The sequence below is a fragment of the Ischnura elegans genome, chromosome 1 (assembly GCF_921293095.1).
Source record: "Ischnura elegans chromosome 1, ioIscEleg1.1, whole genome shotgun sequence".
In the NCBI taxonomy this organism is placed as follows: Eukaryota; Metazoa; Arthropoda; class Insecta; order Odonata; family Coenagrionidae; genus Ischnura; species Ischnura elegans.
Genome location: NC_060246.1, coordinates 78,933,593 through 78,960,939, shown reverse-complemented (window position 1 = coordinate 78,960,939; position 27,347 = coordinate 78,933,593). Strand labels below are relative to the sequence as shown.

At 37.3% G+C, this 27,347-nt stretch overlaps 1 protein-coding gene across 1 annotated transcript in view; it reads right to left on the bottom strand.

Moving 5' to 3' along the window:
* Window positions 1–1,058: 1,058 nt before the first annotated feature.
* The window catches only part of LOC124163952 (E3 ubiquitin-protein ligase TRIM71-like), a 30,421-nt gene continuing 4,132 nt past the window's right edge, over window positions 1,059–27,347 (bottom strand). Inside the window, exons 2-8 of the mRNA XM_046541082.1 lie at window positions 25,611–26,164; window positions 24,971–25,317; window positions 20,008–20,572; window positions 17,029–17,333; window positions 9,396–9,536; window positions 8,031–8,642; window positions 1,059–5,235 (exon numbers count right to left, since the gene is read on the bottom strand). Coding sequence (XP_046397038.1) covers window positions 5,023–5,235; window positions 8,031–8,642; window positions 9,396–9,536; window positions 17,029–17,333; window positions 20,008–20,572; window positions 24,971–25,317; window positions 25,611–26,163 — 2,736 coding nt within the window. The 5' untranslated portion in view covers window position 26,164 and the 3' untranslated portion in view covers window positions 1,059–5,022. The remainder of the gene's footprint in view (window positions 5,236–8,030; window positions 8,643–9,395; window positions 9,537–17,028; window positions 17,334–20,007; window positions 20,573–24,970; window positions 25,318–25,610; window positions 26,165–27,347) is intronic.

Sequence of the window (27,347 nt, the reverse complement as noted above, 5' to 3'; positions counted from 1 at the left end):
TTGGTCTTATTCTTTTTGAAATTACGCGCACATTACTAATATTTCAATTCAATAAAGGTGTAACATCAATTGACGAAAGTCATTCTTAGACACCCTTTGTGCTAATAGATGACTCATGCAGCGGTTGACCTCCACAGAAATGGGGAACTTCGAAGCTGGTAGGAAAAAAAAAGGTCAGTGGGGGAGGAAAGGGAGGGCCCGAAACACGTTTCTATTGTTCTCGCGTATTTTTTCGAAGCTAAGGTCTTCGTAATATGATCCCTGCGCGAGCTGTGACCTTTTTTTATTTTGAAGAAGAGGAAAGCCTCAGAAGGTTGCATGAATTGCTAGTGCTGAATGGAGAGGGATACCGGACCTTGGGAAATGCGCTAATGTAAGTATCCCACGGTACTCACACAGCAGTTGACCTCCAGAAATGGGGAACTTCGAAGCAGGTAGCCAGAAAAAGGTCAGTGGGTGAGAAAAGGGGGGAGGGCGTGAAACACGTTTTTATTGTTCTCGTAACTCGATATTTTTTTCGAAGCAGGGGTCTTCGTAATGCGATCCCTGCGCGAGCTGGGACCTTTTGTTTGATTTCGGAGAAGAAGAAAGCGTCAGAGTGGTTGAGGCGAGTGCTGAATGGAGGGGGATAGAGGATCGTGGGAAATGCCCTAAGGTTGCTATCCCACGGCACTGAGTTTCTCCTGGTGGGGGGAATCGGGGCTTTTCGGATTTTTTCACCCGACTATTTTCGGTTCCCCTCGTCGAACACTTTTCACCGCTAAAATCCACGAATTTGATGCAATTCGTCAACTTGCGTAAAACGGCGCTGCGAGCACTAAATGACTACAGTTCTCTACATTTTTCCGAGTCACTACCAACGACGTGCGTGCGACAGTGTATGACGCGAAATTCAAAGTATTCGAGGCGGTACTTTTCGCATAACTATTCGAAATCTCGAATATCGAATACTTTCTAGTATTCGAGGTATTCGAGTATTCGCGGATACTATTCGCACATCTCTAAAATAAACCTTTTAGTTTAATTGTGATGAAAAAAAATGTAATAATACAATGCTGTGAATCTCATACTTAAGTTTATTGCATCATACATTGCCATTGTGGTTATAAGACATAAATACAGAAAAAATGAACATTCAAGGTATCTCCTCACAAATATAACATTTCCTTTGAGGTAATAACCTATTTTCGAGCATACAAACTACCCAACGAATTAATGCTTTCATTAGCTTGAAACACCCATGGAAATAATTTTACCAATCGCTTCACCAAAATCTAAGGTAAATAATATTATTATAGATATGCCAACTCTTTTCAGACTTTGTGAAATATCACAAAATGGTAATTCGACCACTCAGCACATTAGCAAAAAACTAAATGCAAAGAAGAGAGACAAAAAGATATGGTATGACTGTAGCTTACGTACTTGTACAACCAAATATTTTTTTTTAATTTCATGTTAGTAACAGATATATTCATACTGTCAGGAGAAATTTCATACACTCCACAATAGCTTCTAATGTTATTAGCCAAAATCTCTCATTAACTGAAATAAAACAATGAGTCTAAATCAATGTCGTCCATCTTGAGCCAAAACATTCTTTCACTTTTTCGATAAATTTTAACCATGTTTTACAAACTTACTAATAATAGCTACAAGATTTATTCTTCAATCAAATGTCTACCCAAGAGATAAATTTCAATCACGTAAAACAAATTAGCTTTTAGCCAGAGAGCTATTATTTTACAACAACAACACACAAGTAGAGGACAAAACATAGTAAGATAATATTTTGAAATATATCCAAATACACCCAGAATATTTTAACTTTTAGCATGCAAATATTGGCATTACTACATGATTGGTTGGCATTTTTATTTTGGAGTCTGAAGATATTTTTATATAAAAATAAAAGAAAATATAAATTGCTTCATTGGTTCCATATCTGGAGTACACAATGTAAATTATTGATGCCTTCAACATGAATCGGTAGGAACTGGCATCTTTTCACTAGCATGCACAAATTAGGAGAGGTACAAAAATAACTCCACAGAGCAAAGGTTAGTGATTATACTATAAATGCGCACACATCAGAATTAATTGCAATTGATGCCAACTTACTTTTTTCTCATTAAGAGTCTAAAAATTTCAGTTCTAGATGTTGCAAAATCACTACCCCTTACAGGCGTACAGTACTGAGGAAGCTCCACTATTTTGAGCTTGTTACAAATTTAAAAATATAATATAATTTACACAAAATATCTACCTAACTTTACCAAACAGTTCATTTTTGCATTCATGTTTCAGAACAGAAAGGCACCTTCATTATCATATTTCATCAAGAATACTTGAAAGAAATACAAGTAGTTCTATAAACATTGAGCTTTTTAAGTCATTGAAAAATAAATGACTCTTTTCATCAGTCTTATGGCTCTTTTTAAGTCTTAAATTTTACATCACCCTTGGGCAAGAGTGCTTAAGAGATTAGATATATAAAAACATTAGAAAATGCCAAACAATAGCAGATCAGTCTTAAGTTCAACATTTACAGTCTATACCCGTATACTTATCAGTTAAAACACAAGTTTAGAGACATTATCAATGCTATATGTAAAGCAACTACTCAAATGAAAAAATGTCAATTAAAATTCTCTCCTGATTTAACCAGGGAAGACAGCAACATTTTAGCTTATATTGCCTGGCCTCAGTTCATTTAAGTTTATCCCTTAGTATTCCTAGGAAGTTAAGTTTTGATCAGGCACAGGAACTTAAGATAATATCTTTTTATGTTTCACAAAAAGACAGGAACAAAATATAGTTGCCTCATCAATATGGTAACGACATGATTCAATAATATCATACACATTAAAGTGCTACCATAGAATTAACAAAAATAAAAATTACACATGATTTTTATATAACTTCATAAACACAAAAAATGTTTTTTAAAAAATATCATTTGAAATACACAATTAGTAGCCAGATACCAAGGCGTTGCAATGTTATACAGGCAAAATTCACCTTTGAAATTCGAATTTTGAAAAAAATTATCAACGGAAAACATAACACTTAGAACATAAACTATCGCACAATTAAAAAAGAGAATCAGTAGAAAAAGTATGAATACAAAAATCTCTAAAGTAATGGTTCAAACAAAATTCATCACACTATTATATGACAGAGCCAAAGGAATGACCATGCATCATTTAAATTTACATAACTGCTGCCTTGAGAACCCATCATTACTCAATAAAACTCCCTGAGCTAATAGTATCAACAATAGGGTAGAGGTAGCAGCTTAAAGCTATTCAGAAACCTTTGGCTTCTGAATATTCCTATTCTCTTAATCACCCTTTATATGACAATATGGCAACTATGCAAGGAACTTTAAATTCACAATAACTCCTATCCTTAATTGTCACCCATTCCCATTAAAAAATACAGCTAAATTCATATTGCACATCATAGTGCACAAAATTTATCTCGACAATTACAATAAAATAAAATTCCATTTGAACATGAACTAAGCATTTCTTTACTTCAGATATCATAAATATTTTATCAATCAAGGGGCCTTAAAAAGTGATCAATTTTTCCTGAGAGGTGATAAGTTAATACCATCTGGTATGGAGAATCACTTAAGTAATCATACTACTACAGAAAAAGATGGATTAACTGCATAAGATTACTCATCCATACAAAGAAATGTACAAAGAAGCCACACTATATCACAAATGCATGTTCAACTGAATATTTTCGACTAACTTGGATCAGTCATGATTAGTCAACTACGACAGTCTCCATCTACTGTCTTGCAAAGGCCTTCAAACAAATTTTATAAGGAGCACCAAAAACTCTGTGCTGGGCTTGACTAAGGAGCAAATGAATACTGTCAATGAGGACTAAATCCAGCCAATTAGACTGTTAGGAAGGGCAAAAAAAATATAACACCTAAAATCACAATCTCGCTACTAATTGAAGATTCTGGATTCATCATTACATCATTAACATGGGTAACAATAGGGATCTGTAATGAATAATAATCTCGAAAACCATGGCACTTAAGAATAATTCCATATCAAAAACTAAGTAATTGATTAAATTGGAGAGGTAAAACTTCTATGGAGGTTCATTTACAGAAATTGACTTTTTTGTTAATTCCAAAAAGCAATAAAATAAATCATCACATAATAATTCACTAGTGTATACGAAATCATAATTAAATATCTGGAAATATTTAAAAATTTAAGATACTTTCATACTTTAAAATAAATGTTTCATGGAAGACAATTATCTATAATTATAAAAATTAAATCTGGCAAATCTATTTCGTATTTGCTTTCATTAAGACTGAGTCAAAATGAGGCACATATTGCTGTTTCTAGCTTTAAAATAAAACGATTTTGATCATATGGAATTTTTCCACCAAGGAGGTATTTTGTGAATTAAGTTGCACCATTTGATTTTAACTTACATCAACAACGAAAGCCATTAAAAATATTTTTATGCACAACGACTTTGTTGGTTCTCACAATTTACTTTAGTCAAACTAATTCTTTGCAATATGATTTCATGTTAACCAGAAAAAGTTTCTAACATATATATTTATCATTTAGAAGACACATGGATTATTAAAAAAACTAAGATAATCCATAATCAAAAATAATAACCGAATATATGCATTATGTAAAAAGATTCAATTCAGAGGTAAGAGTAACGACATTAATGGGAGATAGATTATTCCTTTCATTGAATGGGGACTCAATTAGCTATCAGATCTTTGGATTAAAATTAAAGAGTCCAATATAAAATCCAGGGGGTAATTGAAAAGCTAACATTTTAAACGCAAAAATACCTCTATAATAGTGTCTGCACAAAATGAGCTTTTTCTATAGCTTTTCTTGTATAGTTGCACTTCAGTTCTTTTAGAGATAAAGTTTAAGGTGTAATACAAGTTTCAACATTTGATGTGAATAAAGAGAAATACAATAGACTCAAGCCTTCCCATAGTCATAATAGATTTTAGAAAACCTGTACTCGATTGTTTCCGAAGTCCACCACCACCACTCTACCATTGGGAGTCACACAAATTCCTGATGGGCGGTCTAGTTCTCCTGGCTTTGTCCCGAAAGTTCCCCACTGGGTAAGGAAGGTACCATCTGGCTCAAACACTTGTATTCGATTGTTTCTTGAGTCAGCAACTATGATTCGGCCCTCTTCATCAACAGTCACACCCTGTTTAAAATAAAAACAAGAATGGTTTGAGGATGGTAGAATTAAGTAATGGAAAACCATATGCATTCGAGACACATCACAAATCCCAGCTGTCAGAAACCGTTTTCTCTTAGAGCAATAAATTTTTTTGCTTGGAAGATTTTGGAAAGGAAATGCATATTTCATTCACCATTAGTGGCAGATAAAGGGTAGGCATGGCCTTCGCCTGCAATTTATGGATTTATTGAAAAGATGGTTATCCTTAACATGGTTCTCCAATAAAATTGTTTACTTCAACAGATTAACCAAATATGTTTTAATACCTGAATTGAATTGTGACTTGTCTTCATATATCAGATATAGATGCTGCGAGGTATACCACCAATGTGCCACGTGAAGTAATCAACGAACCCCCCCCCCCCCTCCACAGAACAACTTCCTTAATCTGCCACATTTAAGTATCTTGACAGAACATTTATTTTGAAGGCAAGGGTAAGTCTTTTTCTTAAGTATTCAAACCATTTTCTGAGACGCCATCCAACATAACTCTCATGCATGCCTGATTTAATCAAAACTTCACATAATTCACTACTGAATCCAGGGAAGTGAATCCACATTTTGTCACGAGTATTTAGGAAACATGGTGTCACATTACCTTCCTTGATCATAGAATATTTCACATAAGTAAAAACTTATATATGAATAAATTTTCTGATAATGATTAGTGAATTATTTGAAGAGACTTAGAAATGCTGTGAAACAAAAATTATTTCCATTGGTTAAAAGAAAATTGTAACCCACTCCGAATTGCAAGCCTACGTAATTGTCACACATTTCATGGACAAATCCAGGCATGAATGCATTCTCCATTACCACATACATAGTTGCTGTAATTCCCTCTCACAATCAATACTTCACTATAGTGCTACCTGAAAATTAAATACAATATTTGTAGATGATGTTGACCATTTTGCTCTGTAACCTTTTACAATAATGATACACAAAAACACCAAGAGTTAAACATGGTGGCAGATATATAAGCCCCAAGTGATTTTTACGGTTAACCAGTATTGTCATCATACACTCAAATATTTCTCAATAGAATATGTATTAGCAAGAGCCAGATCTGGGCACAACGAACCAATATATTTAAAGAATATCTGCTATTTTCAAATCAATATTGAGGGAAAACATGGGCTTTGCTGTCACCAAATGCAAGGTTTATTTCCATATGCTGATGTTTGATATTGACAGCATGGCAATGGTAACAACTACCACATGTGTGACTTTGGGATGTTTTAGCTGGTTTCAGCAATTTTCATTTTCATTTTTGGCTCATGATAATGTTTGATGAGGACAAAATTTTATAATCATTAAGCATACTCCCGATTATCCAGGCTAATGAAGGGGAGAGGCGGCACGAATAATCAGGAAACAAAAATAGTCCAAACTTTCACTAGAATTTAATTTATTTTTCATAATCCATATAAATCAAATGATTAAATATCATTTATGCAAATTGTCTATTATTTTATATGGCTTTCCGGAATAATTAAAAGTTTTCTTTTCCCAACCACGATCTTTTTAGCGGCAAAAACGTGATTGTACTTGAATTCCTAATTCCTACATTCACTTGTCATACCTGGTTTCCGAAAATGATGCACCTGTGACTGCAAGATCACGGATACAGAAAAGTGGTTTGCGCGAATGCCTCAAAACCACTGTGAGACATCGGAAACTACATTGTCAGGCACCATGCTGCATAGTCACGTCTCGCACAAGTTGTCCAGGATGCAACTGCTGTGGCATGCAGATCTGTGATCACTGTGAGCAATCACGCACCGCTTGGAAAACAATCATGGAACTCCCGTGAAGGCAACGGGTGTGCAATCACGCCATCGTGCAGCAGCAGTTATAGGAAACTAGGACTTATGGAAAATTGTCTGCACAGGCAAGTGCCCGGCTGTGACTCGTGCTACCTCTACTTCAACTTTCCTCGCTGACCTAACTATTCCCTTTCTCTCCAGTTTGACCTTGACTCGTCGCGGTTTAAACATGCCTGAGTACAATGAAATCTCCGGTTCCTTTGGGCCATATTCAAACGCATGTGAGGCCATGGCAATAATTGCTAATTTTCGATATGAAATATGCAATTAAAGATATTTAATAACACTTTCTCAATTTAGTATTGATCAAACAATGAAGAATCTTCAGAAACGACAGCACTGCTAGGGCAGATGTCCAAGTAGACTTGAAACATTCCTTATCAGCAAGAACATAAAATAATTCCATTTTACGAAGCGAATTCTAATAGAAATAATAAGCCCCGTGAAGCCTAGCATTAAAATGCGAATATCCTAGTGCTTTTGCGTCATTTTAAAAAAATGAAGATTGCGGAAAACATCGAAAAAGTGTAAAACTCGTACACGGATAAACTGCAGCCAAATAATCGAGAGTCGGCTGTACTTCTAATGCAAGTGAATGAATAATGAGGTTAATATGAATTCAATTAAGAACAGAAAGCAATTGGGATTCTTAAACAGAGACTAAAATTCTAGCTTAATCAAAACATATTGATAGTACTGTAAATATATTCACTCAAACCAATGTTTTTACTGAGAGGTTAGAAGTAATAATAATCTGAAATAACAGTAGACTTGCAATAAAAAATAAAATTTTTCCATGTAAATTTTAAAAAATATAAAAAAATTAGTAAACCCTACACCCAAACACTTTGAGAAGGACTTTTTAGAACGAAATGAAACAGCTTGAGCATACTGAAAAAAGATATGGAATAAGTCACAGTTAATTCTTACCTGAGGTCGCATGAATTGCCCTTCACCATTTCCTGACCCTCCAAGTGATCTGGCATTCACAAAGTCAGGATCAATGACCACAAGAATGTGATTATTGAAGTCAGTCACAACAACATGATGAGTGGTCCAGATGGCATTACCCGGACTTGAATCACCATTGCCCGAGCATCCATTACTATCTGAAGCCATTGTTGGCAAAGACCCGACAGCAGGTTGAGCTTCAGAAGTCAAACACCGCTTTCCCTTAAGAGTGAAATTATCATGAAGAACCGCTGATTTCTCACTGATTTTGATTTTCCTACCATCCATTTGAGTGAATGGAAGAGGAGCAGAGTTGAGGGAATTGGGAGATCGATGTCGAAAGAAGCAAACTCCCCTGGGGGAATCAAAGTGCTTCCACATCCCGGGAGCACTGGATCCTTCAAAACCAAACTTCTGAATGAACACACCAGCAGGGGTAAAAAGTTGGACTCGATGGTTTCTGGTATCGGACACTACTATGGCACCTGAATCAGGGGCACAGTCCACATCCCATGGGTAATGAAACTGGCCCACTCTGCTTCCTCTCTCACCAAACATCAATAGGAAAGATGCATCTGTTGCTGAAAATACCTATGAAAAAGTAAGAAGAATTACTTGTAATACCATAACAAAACCTCAAGTTTGTTAATTCATGATCTGAATCATAAGACTTGACATACAGGAAAAAAATTACAATATGATAGATGCATATTGCAGACAGACCAAATAAATTTTGCGGGTGAACCCCAATTTACCTAGTCTTTTTCATAAAAAATCTTGCATTTTAAGTAAGATCGAATCAAAACTAGAATCTTAATTATGGTAAAAGTGCTCCATGATGGCCTAACAACTATGTCACTTTGAAAAATCATACTTCTGAAGCCACTAATTTTACTAATGTTATGAAGAGTTCCTTCTATGTACACTTTAAATTTCAATGAGATGCAATCACGGTCTTCCCTCAAGTCTAACTAGTGGAAGTTCAAGGTTTATTTTTTATAAAACACTTATCCTTACACTAAAATTCATTCAGCAGGATAACTAAAAAAGACCTAAATTTTCATATTAATCCAAATCTCCTGTATCAACATTTAACCTGAAGTACAAATATACTTAAAGAAATTAATATTGAAATGGAGAGGTGATAAGATGCTGAAAGCCTAAAACAATGAAATTGATTCAAGGAGAATTACATGGTAAATTTTTTCGAGACATAATATGTTCAAGACTGACAAAACCAGAGATTTCAATGGGATATTTTCATTTCAAGGCACAAACAAAATCACTTAAAATTTCCACACTATTTCTATTCAAATTTTATGATAAACACTTTACTCTTTATACCTGTATTCGGTGATTATCTTTATCAGCAACCACAATGCGACCAAGGCAATCGCAAGCTACCCCAGCAGGACGTTCAAATTCTCCTCGCCCAGATCCCTGCTTTCCAAAAGCTTGGAGGAATCGCCCATCAGAAGAAAATATCTGTGAGTGAGAAAATTGGCTTCTTGTAACACAATTATAAAAAATCAAATATAAACCTGAGTACCAGTAATATCAGTTTAAAAATAATGATTTCCAGTGGCTGAAACCATAATCCAGGCATGGAACCATATAGATGCATCACATAAAGTTGCCAGAGAAACTATTGTAGCAGGATGCAGTTCCATGAACATTCGGCATAATTGTAATGTCTATGATACTCAGATACCATAAACACAGAGCTCTTGTAAAGGCAACTAGAATGCAATCCAGGCTGTCACGCATCATGTAAACCATAGATGAGTGGTTCTTGGAGACAAACATTTCAATTGACAGCAATATTAGGATTAGCCCTGACAGGATAGGTTGTCAACACAACAGCATGCTCCAACTCATAAGGTAAACAAATCAAATCTTGCATTTTTAATTGTTGTTCATTAACAATACTAAAATAAAAAACACAATAAGTTTGCAGCAAGCTCTCGCTCCTGCACTGCCATGACATCAAACACCCAGCCACAACAAGCCCAACCCAACCACTGTAAGATGTCCAAAGGATGTCCATTTGACATCCATACGCCTCTTATGAATATCCTCTGGATGTCTATTGGATGTAATTCAAATGACATCCTATTAAGGTCACTAATATCGTCTGAAATCAGCCTCAATGTAGCATTGAATATTTCATGTCGGAGACGTCATATCGCCGGGCTGGCTTGAAATGGGCGCCATGCCATCAACGGTGCGAATCGACTCGTTCAACATAAAGACCTATGGTAAGTTCAAAGAATGGTGCCATGCCGTGGATGGCGGCCAGCAAAAGGTCAGCTCAATTGAAAGTGGAAATGTTATAATGTTGGCGAGAACGACAAACTGACGAATCCTTAAATGCGCGTGTCAGCGAGCAACATTCAAAAGAAAAAAACATGGACGCAATGCAATCAGAAAGTAATATATGTGGTTTTTAATCTTTTTTTTCACTTTTTGGCTTTGAATACGCTGCTAACCATTTCGGCTTTAGGCGCCAAATTCAAATCCTCGCCACCGCACCGAGCCGGTTCCAAAGAACCGACTTTATGTGATTGGTTCTCAATACCGGTTCCATAGCCAAGAACCGGCAGTACCAAGAACCGGGAACCGACCCATCTCTACTTTTCTAGAATCCTTTCAAATTTCTTGGAAGGGTATCAACCGCTGAACGGGTGAGTAGATTACTTAACAAGGAGAGGTCGCCAAAGTGATGTTCGGGATCTGAATGACGATGTTATTTCCTGAAACAATATAGGTAAGGTAGAAAAAGTGTCACGGCTTTCTTCCACATAGGCCCGGGTTCGAGAGATATTCGCATGTAAAGATTCCGCGCACCATTACTTCCTTCGACTACTCTCCTACGTACAGCAAGCGGCGTAGCCTAGTGGGTTAAGGCACGAGGACGAGACATTTGATGTATACGTTCGGGGTTTGATTCCCAGTGGGGTCAAATTTTTTTATTCCTTATCATGTTTTAAAATCACTGCTATAATTCATTCCTATTCGTTTATGTCAGTTACTTTGCTATCTTTTATTTTTATATTAGTTTACGAATTTTAAATAGTATTCCGAATGGTTTCCATTTCCACCTGCGCTATGTCTTTGGTGGGTAAGATGTATCGCCAGATTGAGGTGTTGGATTTAATTGCTCTACGCACCTTCTTTCTTTCCTGTGTCTCTCCGGTCCTAGAATACTGCAGCCAAATCTGGTCTACGGCCCCACCTTCTTTATGAAAACTCCCAGAAAGCCCTTTGAATTTTTTTCCTTTCTATTGTCCGCTACCGCCACTTGCCTTTTCGTAACTTCTCCCTCAATAAAATTTGATCCTCTCTTGGCACTGCTACTTTAGCTGATCGCCGTATCCTCAATGACCGGAGACTTTTCTTAAATATCATTAATGGCAAATACAGACCATCTGACCTTCTTTCTTTTTTCCGCTTCGCGTTTCTTCGCGCACGACGAGGTCGAGTGGCCTATTTCATATTTTCACCCCCCGCCTTTCTGTCTCCAAACGTTCTTTTCTATTCAGACTTCCTCCTTCCATTAACTCCTATGCCGAAAGTGTTCCAAATTTGATCCTTTTTTTCATACCTCATACATCTTGCTCCATCACTATCGTAATTTGTCCCCTAGTCCTCACACCACCCGATAAAATTTACTATTCTTTGTTATTTATTTGTAAATACTGTTGAATATTTTTTGTTCATTAATGGTTACGATGCTTTATATTATTAAATTGTTTCTCCTGTTATTGTTTATCCTCTCTAATTGGCCTCGTGCTGTTTTTGGGCTTCATTTAAATAAATAAATATATAATTACCACGCGAACTTGAGGACGCATATAACTACGCATGAATTTCCAGGTAATGTGCTCATCCTCGACCAAGACATTGTTCCCTCAGCCTCTTCTTATATTTATGATCTCAACTTATTCTTCTCACCAAATAGACACAACCAGGTATCCGCATATTCAGTCACCAACCCTAGCCAGGTACCTCCCCTACCCACTATCGCCCGTCAAGTGCAATGACCCTGCGTCCCAACTGCCTGCTCAAGCCGTTCTGGAAGTCTTCTTTGTCTATCTTTCGCACACTTCTTCACACAGTTGGGCCCCTGATACCTCATTGAGGGATTAGCAAGGGTCTACTGCGGAGGGAAGGTTGTCGGGGCGGAACTCTTTGAAGGGCGCAAGAAGATATGTCATAAAGGGGACAGGGTAGATGGAAGGACATTCTGTAGTTAGGGGCGATAAGATTTGTTTAGAAGACAGTGGGCGGGCAGTGGATAAATCGTAATGGAGGGAAAACCCAGTGGAAATGGCGTTATGAATAAAGGAATGTTGAAGTGGAAAAATCCCGTTTTGAACCTTTTTTCAGTGCTGGGAAGGGTTATTCTATTCATACGGCAATGCATGCTAGTTGTTATTGGCCGTCTTTTCCGCCAGTTCCAATCCAGCTTTTGATCAGTGAAGTTGAAGTGAAGCGTAGTTCAAGTATCCTGCAGTAAGTGTAATGCGTTATTTAGTTTCACCTAATTAAAGCGTGGTGGCGTGAGTTTTCGGAATCCAAATGGAGGGTACTCGAGAATTTTGTCTGTCGTCCAGTAGCGCCTCTTCATTGTCAGACAATGAGAATGACACCCTACTATCGGTTTTGCCATCAACTCAAAAGAAAGAAGACATCTCCGGTGCTGTGCGTTGCTTTGAAGGTAAATGAAGTAGTGATTTTGATTGAATTTCTACGCAATTAGATCCAACACCTCACTCTGGCGATACATCTTACCCGCCAAAGACATTGCACGGGTGGAAATGGAAACCATTTGGAATACTATTTAAAATTCGTAAACTAATATAAAAATAAAAGATAGCAAAGTAACTGACATAAACGAATAGGAATGAATTATAGCAGTGATTTTAAAACATGATAAGGAATAAAAAAATTTGACCCCACTGGGAATCGAATGCCGAACGTATACATCAAATGACTCGTCCTCGTGCCTTAACCCACTAGGCTACGCCGCCTGCTGTACGTAGGAGAGTAGTCGAAGGAAGTAATGGTGCGCGGAATCTTTACATGCGAATATCTCTCGAACCCGGGCCTATGTGGAAGAAAGCCGTGACACTTTTTCTACCTTACCTATATTGTTTCAGGAAATAACATCGTCATTCAGATCCCGAACATCACTTTGGCGACCTCTCCTTGTTAGTATTACAATTCACATTAGGCTATACTATTCATTTTATTGTGAACCATGTTTTACCAAAGTGGATTTCTTGAATGTGTTGCCTACGCAGATACCAAGTAGACTTGAGTTAAACTTTAATAAATAATCAGATACTATTTTAGCACTAAAATCAAAAGCTTACTTTTTATTAAATTGTATGTTTACTGTGAAAGCGCAATTCCTCAAGGTCGGAACTCACAATATAATTACAGTAGCCTATTTTAGAAAACCAGGCTTGAGACAGTGCACTTTCGCAAAAATCATAAATGCAAATAAATAAGGTTTTTGCAATTAGCACAATGACATTATCTGATTAGAGCAAGTAATTTGAATAGGAAGACAACAGCTTTTGTCCCATGGTGCCATGACTCGTAATGAGGAACTTGCATGGGTCGTAGATTGCTCTAAAAACTATTTTGAATAGGTCAAATGGATACATTAGCTCGCAAAAATACCTTCAGTTTCTCCATTCAACATCAAAAGAAATAAAAAAATTGCATTTAAAATCGAGAAAAATTTCTCTGAGCCGACCACTGCGCGAAGACACCCGAGCGTTGCCGAGGCCAGGCGTGACGTCATAGGTGCCTAAACAACCGCAGGGAGTTGGAAAATACGCTAAGCGCTTGGTGTAAAATTTGTTTTGAGGGAGTATTTAGCCGCTCATCATCACTTTATTTTGTTCTGTTATTCTTGGGCAAGTTTTCCTATTGCTATTGTGCCTAGATTATTACTTGGGATATTAATAACGCGGCATCGGGATGATGAAGTACAAGCGTTTCACTTCGTGTGTTTTAGTTATCAGAAAAATGGATGATAACGTTGCCACTCGTTCGAATAGTACACCTGAAATTCATCTACATCTACATAATACCCCGCAAGCCGCCTTTAAGGCGTGTGGCATGGGATGTTAGGACACCAGCCTTTTTTTAGGACACCAAAAATTGATGCCATGACCCTCATGGAATTTGCTAAGACAAATTATTGCTATACGTTGGCGGCAAATCGAGTTGTAAAAGAAACTTGTAATACTGGAGGATAACGATCGTAAGCTGTGCTGTTGAATTTGGCAACGCCCGATTAGCGGAGAAGGTAGTCCTATCCGTCCTACGGTACGAATTCACAGCAAAACAGTCTGCACACAATCCACATGTGATATCGCGATCGGTTCCGCTGCCAACACACACACAAGCTACAACCTATTTCAATAATATAGGTAAATCCATAAACAATATACTAGCATATACCATAAAAATATAGCGGGAAATAGGCAAATACTCTTATCAAAAACTGGATGTCACTGTCACATTCTTATATTCATCACATACAACTTACAATAACAGAACTCGTTATGATGAATACAACTATTTATTCACTGATTCACCCTTAAATTAGCCCACACAAGTGACACAGGTGACATTTCTCACTACTATTCGTTGAAATAATGGAATAACAAACTTCACACACAGTTTTTATTTCAATAGCGTGATCGTGAAATGTCATATCTACTGTGACAACGGAGATTAGCACGCCACTGACAACTTTTACACTACTGTTAGACATTTATCGATAGCGTAATAGCACTTTTTACAATTCAATCATGATGGAACACTGACAACTCTTGGCCGATATTTTTCAACCTTGTCAAACTTTGTGCATTTCAACCACTGACACTGTGATTATTAGCAGTAGTTTAACGGGAGACGTCACGTTGAAAATAACACTATTTTGGCACAAAAATGTTCCTAGAGATCTCCAATCAGCGAGCAAAAGTTGCATTGACTGGAATTCACCCCATAATACAAGCACAGACAGTCCTAAACGACGAATTCTCCGGTACCTACGAATAAACGGATGAAGTTATTGTATATAAAAGCTAAGCGGACATCAGTAAACATCAAAATCGTTCTAATTGCATACTTAAATGAATGATATACCGTCGATAACATCAACTTACAATTAACGTATCCCCCTTCCAATGGCCGTGGCTCAGACTCCTACAACGATGTTATTTAGGTATTATATAATTTTTGGTTTAACTGCACCAGTTTTATATTTTATGCCCGTACTCAGATATTAATATTATAAATAATGCAAAATATGAGGGCTTCCAAGCCTCTATCGTCGGATATTTATCTTTAAATATAAAATAATCAACACGTCTAACAAACGAAGCTTTCACAACTGCTGGCAACTATTACAAACAATCACAACAATAGCTTCGCGTGATGTTTAGGCACCTTTGACGTCATCGAGGCTTCGTCGGCAGTGGCTTGGGGGGTGAGGTAGTTTTTCCCGCGCTTTAAAATTCGTAATATTTATCATTAAATATCTCGCGAAGGAAAACTCAGATAAACATGCGGTTTTCTTTGTTGTATTCAGAAAATAATTTTCTGTCCGCCTGTGAAATAAAAAAAATTCATGCAAGTTCCCCATTGTCAAGAGTAAGTAGGTTTACAAACTATGTATGCACCCTCAGCACAATCAATGAATGTGACAAAAGTCTCTAAGGATGCACATTAAAATTTTGAAACTTACGTTAGCCTAGAAAAAAAAATATTTGGGCCATATTGTATTTTTAAAATTGGTCAATAAATTATCTTAATAATAAAATTGATTGTTTGAGGTGTAACTTTGTGAAAGATATTCATTATTAAAATAAAAAAGAAGAACTTTGTGCTTTCACATGAATATTTATTCATACATTTACACGACCATGGTTTCAACGTTAGATGTCACCATCACCTCATTATGATGTTTAACGTTGAAACAATGGTCATGTAAATGTGTCAATAAATAAAATAAACCATGGCCATGTAAATATTCATATGAAAGCACTAAGTTCTTCTTTTTTATTTTAATGTCTAAATGATGATATGCTTAATGTTAAAATGCAATGTATTCAGTAATCTAAATTTCTTTGCTCAACCAAGGGTGACCATAATTACAATATGTCAATCAAGGAGTTTCACTTTTAATTTAGCAGCACACTGAAAACCGATATACATACAGTACACTCCCAATTATCAAGGCTGATGATGGGGAGGGATGGCACGAATAATCAGAAAACATGAATAATCCAAACTTTAACTCAAATATCTTGGAATGTCCATAATTTACCTAAAACAAACAATATATTATTACTTATGCAGTAATTCTGTTATTTTAGAGTGCTTCCCGGACTCATTGAGAGCTTTCTATGCCAGTTCGCGATCTTTTTAGCGGCGATAACATGGCTGTAGTCGTATTATTAATGCTCCATGTAAGGCCTGGTTTTGAAAACCACACATCCATGGCTGCATGATCACGGATACAGAAAAGTGGTTTGCGCAAGTGCTTCAAAACCACTGCTCGACGTTGGCTGCGCACTAAGAAGCTTGGAAAACAAACACGTTACTCCCGTGAATGTAGCAAGAGTACGATCGCTTCCGTTTTACGAAGGGTATTCTAACGGAAATAATAAGCCCGGTGTATCCTAGTATTAATGCAGTAATTCCTGTGATTTTGCGTCCGATTTTATTTAAATAAAGAACGCGGAAAAAATTAAGCGAGAGTGAAAATCATGCATGGATAATCTGCAACCCGGATAAACCTCAGCCGGATAATCGGGAGTCTGCTGTACCTAATAACACTTGCTTACATGATAAAATATTATTTTCCATGAATGAAATCCATAACAGATAGTTTTTAGAGGAATCACATGTACATATTACATGAAAAAAAGAGAATTCAGTCTTAACTTACTTGAATACGATTATTACTCCTGTCAGCGACAACAATATTGCCGCGTTTGTCCACAGCTACTCCCCAAGGCCGGCATAATCTTCCTTCCTCCTCACCTTCCCCTCCCAGGACCATCAGTGGATTCCGTACATTGGTATAGTCTCGAATTCTGAAAGCTTGAACCACAAAAGGACTACCACGGATATGTTTCCCCCGAAGCAGCACATTGACAGTGTGTGTTCCTTCCTGAGTTGGCATCCAAGATGCATTGATGGTGCCACTTACATCTTGCTTAAACTTTTCCACACTCCCATTTATCCATGAACCTACAATAAAATGTTCAAATTATTATAAGAACATCAACTTTCTCATCTGAACATTTAAAATAAATATAACAAACAAATTAAGCTGAATTTAAAAAAAAAGCTGAATAGTGAAGAGGGAAAATAAACAATAACAATATACTAAAGTATAAGAAAAATTATTTCAATTGACAACTCCTTCCATAATTTTTTACAGAAATAGTTATTGGGAATCATCCACAATCAAGATAGAAAAATGGGAAAAATTCTTTTATTTTTAGATTACTGTCCCCATTTGTAAACACTTGAGCACCTAAAATCCAGTCTTTGAAAGGAGAGTATAGAAGAGGAATACAGTTTCAGTAATTTATGATGGAATTCAGGCTAAATATATCCTCTTTTTCCATGGAGTCAGTCTTGGCAATAATGCCAGATTATGAGTGATACCATATTCTCAACAGTAAAATGGAAATCTGTCAACAAAAAAAAACTCAGGCCATCAGCAAGAGTTACTGAAAAGTGTGTTTTTTGAAGTGGTTGGTCCGCGTAAAAAAATCCTAAGGAATTCACTTGAGCACCACGTGAGCACATGGTGTATGACATTGTAGTTTCCATTGCCACACGCTGGTTTGATCCATTCTAGCAGACTACTTTCCGGGATCCATGACCACATCACCATGCATTAGGCAGCAATGGATGTATGGTTCTTGGAAAACAGAGTATCAACAGAAATTTCGCTAGTTTCTTTACCGAGACTCAATTCCACTGAATCTAAGATTTTCCCAAAGAGCATAGCCAGTAGGCAGTTTTTACATGTTATTCCTAATCAGTGGCGGAATCATGAGTCTAAGAGAAAAAAATTTCCATAATGTTGTCACTCAGGTTGCATACACCTGCAGGAAGTTTGAAGTGCATATTTGAAGGTTTGCTTCTCCAGATTCCAGCTGTTAACAGAAATAAGACACACACCAAAAAAATGCACCATTCCTCATCCTACTCAAATGAATTGATCTAGGTTAAGAGCCCCCTGAGTACACGAGACCATTGATCTGAGCTGTTCACAGATAAATTGGAACAAGTTCCATTCTTAATTTCTTCTCAAGGGGAAGAGTTCAGAAAGCCAGAGGCAGAATTTTTCTCCCATTTATTTTTAGTCCCCTACCTCTATACAAAATTTTACATCCCTAGCTCATCTGAAAGTAGTTAGGAATTCAAATCCATCACTGAGTGAGTCAGTAAAGCCAGGGGCTTCATATGCAATGGCCATGCTTTCTTAGTTTCCAGTTGGATTTTCTCATTCCTTCAAAAATCATCACAACAATCCTGACAGTCCCCCGAGTCCACTGCAACTACTCTGTAAGTAGTTCACTCCTTCCACCTACGTAGTAGCTCATCTCATCCTGCAACAATGATTCATATACAGCACATCCATATATCAAACCTTCTCACAATGGTGCCTCCATTTAACCAGTCTCCTTGAATTTGTCATAAGGAAGTTTTACAGTATACTTTGGGATGGTGATTTTATCTAAGAATTTTAAGTGATTGTAAACCAAAAGAGCGGTGCAGAGACTAGTACAGAATTATTTTGTTGAATACTCCTCCCCAAGACTGATTTTAAGTATTGTATGTATTCTTTGTAGCAGGATGCTCGAGTATATCCTTAATATGGTATGTTCTAATTCCAAGAGTTATTTGTTCATGTAAGCAAATATTCATTCTTCTAAATACATGTATCCATGTGACTACATTTATTTCAGCATGGTTCTTCACTGATCACTCAAATTCAACCCTTGAACGAGTAAAGGATTCTTATATTGTTCATTGTGAGTGCAGTTGCAGAGTTTGATTCTCACAAATTTAATTCCACCAGCCAAGTTTGACTTTCCACTCGACTCCAGGAGTAATTACTATAGTTTACACCAATTTTCTCTTATGTACAAAGCCTCTTCGACAAAACAAGATCTCAATAGTCAGCCATGCATTTCTAAACCCATTTTATGGGTGCTATATCATGAAATACTACAGTGGAACCTCGTTAAAGCGAGTACGTGCTATAGCGAGACCCACGCTATAATGAGAGATAGCCGATGCACCGTCAATTGACCCTATAATAAGCGTGTTAAAAATTCGTTTTTAAGAGACCCTTTCGGTGTTGGCTCTCGCCATAGCGAGGGTTTCACCGCCGGAAGACTTTCATCAAGACTCATTAACCTCTGTAACTGCTAGCGATCTGTTAGAAATGAAGTTAATGGAGTGCTCAGTCTCGAATTTATGTGGTAAACTGTCGTTCGATAAATATAATGATTGACGAAACAATGATTTCCATGATTTTTATTCAGTGCGGCGCTTATAAATTGTTTGAATAGTTAGTCGTTATTTGAGTAAGGAAATTTAGTGATGCAAAAAAACATCACCTTTCGTCTGGATTTATGCTTACGTTTATCGGATAGATGTTTATCTGTCGCCGCACCACTCCTGTTCCTGTATATCTGTTTGCAACAGGTATATTGGCTATTATTTGCTCCACCTCCGGTAAAGCGACAATTCGCTATAGCGAGTGTTTATTGGTGCACCGTGGGGTGTCGTTATATCGAGGTTGCACTGTATTAAAAAATGGGGAGGACCTTATTCGGAGATGTATGGTGTATAATTAGCATCTAGAGAACATGAATAAAACATGAAAATATCATCTTACCATCAGGATTCTGCACTTTTATGGTGAAGGCATCACTTGGAATGTCAGATAACTGGCCCAAATGGTCTCGCATTCGAACTTCAAAAGCTGCTGAGTGACCCACAAGAGCATGTTGAAGGCCCTTTCCAGATGCCACAGTGAACATAGAATAAGCAGAAGAAATTACCCGTCCAGCTGTTGTTAAGGCATGAAGAATGACTGAACTATCCACAGGTGATTGGAAAGCAATATAATCATCTTCACATGGTTTTAATATTTCTTCCACTGATACAAATGTTCTCTGCTGGGGTGGTATAGCATTCGATGCTCGAGACTGAGGGCCAATATGGGATGAGTTAGGATTTAATATGAAGTTTAGGATGACATGTGCATCAGGGGTTGAGAGGGGAGATCCAGGTGAGGATGGGGGAGGGAGAGCGATGAGGCGATTGAGGGCCTGTTGAAGTTGATTGGCACGCTCCGACAAGGACCCCTCCTTCAAAGTCTTCACTTTTTCAACAGATGCGATTAAATCATTCTGATGCTTAATTACAGCCTCTGAAAGACATCGGGCAAAGGTGCGAATCTGCAAGAAAATTAAAAAATCATGCTATTTAAGGTTGAACAAAAAAATACATGCACATTAACAAATTAAAAACTAACCATAACAATTAAATAAATGCAATCAAAGCAAGCTGAAGCTGAAAGGAATGGCAACTGCTCGATGGAACTTTGCATGTTTTCCAATGCAACAAAAAATGCACACTACATGGGATTTATGAGACAGTGAAAATATTAAAAGATGGTGTCTCACTTTGCTTCATTAACACAGTGACTCAAGCAAAACGGCAAAAATGGTTGGTTCCATTCTTTGCAATTCTTTTCAATTCGACTGGACATTAAACTCTCCTATGCTCAAATCTGAAATTTCTCGTATGAGACTGAACTTGCACGACTGATCTCACACTACTAGAGCTCGAGGTAGAATTCCCTATGCCCAAAGCATCTTCAAAGAGTGGTGTGCGAGGGAGGGAAGATTCTTGTCTGGCAAAAATTTTCCCTCCTTCCATCAATCTTCCCTTTGGAAGAAGACATGGCAATGTCGGTAGGGTAAGACTGGCAGACAGCGTGCACCCAATTCTTTCTGCATGCATCCTTTTTTTCCAGGAATTCAGCTTTGTTGCTAATGACGTTCCACAAGCATTCCTCTCCGCATGGGGCGAAGGGCAAGATATGAAGCTATGGTAGGAATTGACCATACAACTCTATTCCTGCAGGGTAAACAAATTGTGGTGGGAGTGTAGGAAGGTGAGAGCATCAGGTTGTTATACAGTGTGTTAATTCGAGATGATATTTCATGAAGTTCATCTTGTAGGGTGCAATTGTTGTTATTTTTTTCTTCTGTAGAAAATTGTATTTTAGGAATGATGGTGATTTTTTACTGGCAAGTAATTATTTATATGAGATTCAAGTATTTTGGTTAGTGTTATAATTTCTGTTGTTGTTTATTGACTTAGTGGTTTATTGATATGTTATTATTTGCTATCATAATTCTGTTCTGCAAATCTTCAGCATATGTAGGCACGTACCTAAAAGGTGCTTGTTGTGTTTCTATTGAATTGTGCAATAAAATATTCGACTATATACAAATACAAATTTGGCATGGTTTTGGTAGAAATTAGTGAAACTTAAACCGTGAATCCAAAAATGTACTACGATAGGGAAGTGCACTAGTGTTTCAAATGCACCAAACACATTTTTAAAATTAGAGTTCAGAATAACATAATGTCGTAAAACCACAGTTTAAATCTTAATAGTGAATATTTGATTCGAGATGACCGTCTGAAATATGGAAAAATTCAAAGGCCGCGAAAACGGGTGTCCATGTTGAATATCGGCCGTGACGTCACAAGGCAGTAGCAGAGGGCAGCTTCTACACCGTTTAGTTCTACCACTATTATTGCATAGAAAAATTACAGAATTTGAGGGTATCCGTTTTTTGCTGTCATAAAATATCTTCAGATTATATATGTGGCTGCTTCTCTTTTGAGTAAACGACTTCATCATTGCGTAATATATTAATATTCATTTACGTGTCAACTTCAAGTTTGGAAAGAGTAGTACGAATAGCACATTGAATCTTTAATAAATGCATGATGGCATTTATTTTTCGCTGGGTATATTTTGGCACAATGCCGTTTATCATGCCACAACTTTTTTTGTAAAAACCGAGTCAAACTAATAAACCTATTTCAGACGTTTGCTGCAAGACTTATTCGTTGCGTATGTATTCACGCCGGCCGGAACGTTCGCCCTTCGCTACTAGAATCAAGGGATGTTAGCCTTATTTCCGAGCTGGCTGGTTGTTGCAATGGTTCGCTGTCCAGGATGGGTTCAAGAAAAGATAATCTTGGTTGGGAGAAGGAAAATTCCAACGATTTATAAATGGTATACCAAACTTTGATGTATTTATGGTTACTGAAATTTTGAATAAGGAGGACAGGTTCAACGCTCCATAGAAATGCGAGACGTTAAGGCTAACAAGGGGAGACCGCGTACCTTGCTGCATCTTTTTCAATTAGGGCGTTAGTTAGGCTGTAATTAATTAATTTTCATGCGTTACTTTTTACAAATTATATATATATATATATATATCCAAAATATCCTCATTCACCCAATGGGTCGGTTGGGGTAGTGGTAGAGTGCACGAGTCATAGAAAGATATTACCCGAAAGACCGTGGTTCGAGTCCACGTCATGGCATTATTTTTTGTTGCCTTTATTGTGATCATACGGCGTCTAGTTTATCATTAATTATAATTGCAGCAATCGTCGACGTGAGACAATTTTTTTATCGTCATTATGGCGTTTAGGTATTTTAGCAGTGTCATTACAAACGCCGAGATACGATGACTACAAGGGTTGGTGTGCGCTAAAATGTTAATTTTTTCTTTGCTTATACTGACCAACTTCCACATTAAAAATGAAAACCACTCTTGCAAGAGCACATAACATTAAAGGCTCGCGGCAAGCAACAATATGCGTACAGGCATAATTAATAAGAACACAAAGCGAATATAAAATGCCATATATCTCGAACACTTGTAATTCACATTACTCCAAAGGGAGTTTACTTACTCAGTACATACCTCAGTACCTTGTACTCAGTACCTACCAGTTTACCTCAGTAGCAGTGCTAAAAGAACCATTCTGAAATATAATTTCAACTAACAAATAGGATGAAATAAAAGTTGATAACCCTGGACCGGGCGCGCTGGCGTATAAAATACGTCAATCTTTGAAAACCAAGGATTTCGACATTGTACGTACATTCTGGGCTATAATGGTCTCGTGTATTCTTACAATGTACTTTGACGGCCTCTATTGCGAGTTTTCAAAGTTCGAGGTATTGTAGCTAATTTTTTAGATCAGCAAGATGAACCCGTCACCAGTGGAGTACAAATTACGCCGCGCGACCTGCCGTGTACCTTTATATCTGTATCACCTATAAATGTACTAATTTCAACAAATAAAGATTAACTTTAACAAAAATAGTTTGTTATCATATATGCACATATCATGAGCAAAGTACGCATTTTGCCCGGTCGTGTAAAAAAACAGTCGCGCCATAATTCTTTAACCAAACTACTTTCAGTTTATAAATTACGTAGGTCTACGCGGAAGATGCTATATTTTGACTCAACACACTTTCTGATGTGACTGAGGTACCTGTTAAGTAAATTATTATAATATAAATATCAATTTGATCTTACAATACCTTCAAATGATCTTCAAAACAGAATATCATCGATAGGTAAGAGTCAGGAGCAGCCTTGAACCATTTATTCCGTATAGCTTGTGCTTAAGGCACGGGAATGAATATCTCCTCCAGGCTTTTGTTTCGACGTCGAGATGAAATTTGGAACAAAAAATCATTTATAATTCTATTTTGAATTCATGTTTTCGGTACTAGACGACATTTTTAGGAAGCAAACTCCACCGATTCCCGGAAACTCTCGCCGCGCTAAAGAAGGCGACGGAATACAGCGATACTCCACTGGTGACTACTGCCTTGTGACGTCACATCTCAATCAAGATGGAGGCACTGTGTTTCAGCGCAACATGAAATTTTCCGACTTTCAAAACGTTTTAAAGTGCATACCCCAGATGCAGAAAATAAAAGTGACTATACTAATGTTTCTTTTTTAGGCTAAACTTTCAAATTCAGCAATAAAAAAAAATTAGTGCACTTCCCTATTGATAAACTCAGAAGCTTGTGTCTATCAATAAAAAAGTATTATACATTCTAAGTTATCTCAATAAATCCTAGCTAAATCCTTATTTGGCCAATATATTTTGATGAATTTATATTCTCCCAATGATAAGGGAGATTTTCAATGCCACACAGAGCAAGGAATTCGTTTCTCTCCTATCTCCACTTCTTCAATATCAGCAAGTAATTGCAGTCTCACAAATGCAACAGCCATTTTGCTACATTCTCGTGCGTGCAAAGAGAATTTTCACCCAGGTTTGAGGGAGTGAGTGAGTTTACTGGTTCGGCAAACCAAATTCATTCGCCGGTCGAAAAAAAGTCACATGACCCATACGAAACCCTTTCCTCACATGCGAATGAAAACTCAGGCATATGCCACCTGCTGGCAATAATGTGTTGAGTGCATATTTAAAAAAAGTTTTTGCAAAATTTATTTTGCAAAAAAATAATTTTAACCCTAACATTATAGATACTTTCCTTTCTTTGTCAAATGTACCTTTAATAAATTCTATTAATCTAAAATTTTCCCAACTAGCCAATATTATTGTCTTTTTATTCTATCCAGGATTAATTGTGTGATAAATACAATTTTAAAATTTTCATGCCATTGGCTCTACTTAAGTAACAAATGCTCATTTTAGTTACCTACAATCAATGAGTAGTACAAATTGTACAACCTGAATAAATATGTATTGCTGTTATGCACGCATACCTGTGCAGTTGCTAATGCTGCTCGAGCTGTTACACGTTCTGAGGTAGCTCTGGTATCTGCAATAGCTTCTTCAAGGGCAGCAATTGCAACATTCCTGGATTCTGAAAACATGCTTCCATGTTTACCATGAAAAGCTGGTAAACCTTCAGTGGATGTTGGGAATCCTCGATGATTCAATGTTGAGTGCCCAACTGGTGCACTTGATCTTGACCCCTTGACAGAAGATGCCGAGGATGTTACTAGATGATGTAGCTTGGCTTCTATATCAGCAATTGGACGGGAGAATAATGACTCAATAGAAGTCACTTCAACTGGAGGCTGGATATCAGTAAACTTTCCCCCTTGCTCTAAATTAAGAAAATATAAGACAAAGAAATTGAAATAAAACACATACACTTTTGGAATGAAAATTATAAATTATTTCTTTGTTAAGAGTTTAAAAAAATGTAGCTCAGTAAAAACTAAAAAGATGTAGAAATCACACTTTATATTAAGGAAAAATTGAAGGATTGACTCCAAGACTGGCTTCATGATTTTTTCACTCCATCAATGTTTCCCACTACTTAAGAATTGCCAGCGACATCAAATTCCCATCTAAAATTAAGAGGTAACTCACAATGATATCCAGAAATTCACTCACCTGAACGATGGTGGCTAGATATGTGCTCCTTACATAGGCATACTCTTTGATGAGCTACTAAACAGCTTTCACACAGAGCTTCATCTCCACAATCCCTGCACTTATCGATAAACAATGTGCTCTCACTGCAAACAGAGCAAGTGTGCATGGAAGATCTTGAGGGAGAATTGCGATGATCACGCAAAAAACTACTGAAAAGCGGTATTGAGGTATCTGGGAAGCTGGGAGGTGATTGGCCATTGAAGGAATGTACTGGAGTCATGGACCTCCCATTGTCATTCAAGTATGTGCCATATGAGGAAACAGGGCTCGGAGGAGATGACTGCTGAAGAAGGCTGTGGAACTGATGGTGATGGATGAGAGTGGAGCCATTGCTACTATAGGACGAGGATGCTGTGGAGGATGAAGAGGAGAGCGGAGGGTGGGGAGGGGAGACAGGAGAGGAAGAAGGGCGAGATGACGATGGTATTGGCTCAAAGGGACTGATGGAGCACCCCATGCCAGAAGTTGACTGAGCCATTGGCTTGGGGTGATCTCGATATGTGGTGGTCATCCTGTAAATGAAAAGAAAAAGAGGTCAATCAATAGCTCCATCAATGGTGCAGCTTCAACAAGCTACAAGCTAAATCATTCACCAGCTAATAAATGAGACCTCCAGTCCTATAATTAAATTAGAGATGTATGCAGATGATGAGTGAGATTAATAGAAAAACAGTAAACAAAAATGTATTGTTCCAACCATTGAAATTAAATTTATATCCACTTGTCAATTTCCACATTCTCTTCTCACCTTCATTCAAAGAAAATTTAAAGGAAGGCTCTTCAAAAATGATATTGGTAAGTTGACATATATGAGAGATTAAACTTTTGAGCAAGTCCAATTTCCAGAATGAAGTCAGTATATAGTATAGGTGATCAGCGAGAACATAACATGGACTGACTGAGGAATAGGAGGGAGGGAGGGTGGTTTCCTATTATTTTTTTATTGCCTAGATCGAAAGATTATTACTCCTGGAGTAAGTATTTCACACTTTTAGATTTTTAAATGACGATACATATTTTTCAACATTAAATGAAAAGTGAAAATTTTCAAGCGCACGAAAACGTGACGGCTAAGTATGAATGCTGGGAAAACCCTGTGTGATGTCGTTCTGGTTCCCTCTGCCGCAAGTGAGGTGACCTTGGGGTGAGGCTTTGAGCACTGATATGATGCAGGATGCTAGCAGTGATCAGAGTACCCTGCTAGCAGGTAGCACTTGGATTAAATAAGGATTATTAATACCTTATCAAACGAAGGAAACTTTCCGACCATAGGCAGTTTTAATAGGTGATTATTAAGACATGTTTCCCCAAGCTCTGTGCCTCATGCATGCATTGGTAATCTCAGACGATGTAAAACTCCTATCTACTCCTATAGAAACTAGGTCCCTGTGACATCACGTGGAGTGGCATCGCATGGCCGCCAATCTGGGCTTTTTCAAATGAGGATAAAATTGACCATTGCCATTCGCCTAAACTGGGGTTTCTAAAACCAAATAATTTTTATATTATGAATACACTAATGGTGGGTAATGAATTGCAATCAATGCCTTTCGTTTTCTTAGATGAAGGAAACTACCCTATTACAATAAAGGTAGAGGATGAAGAGAAGGGAGAAGTATTGACAGATTACTTTTAGGGGATTTTAAAATCTAGATACCAGAGGCAAAGCTGAATTTGATAATACCTAAAATGACT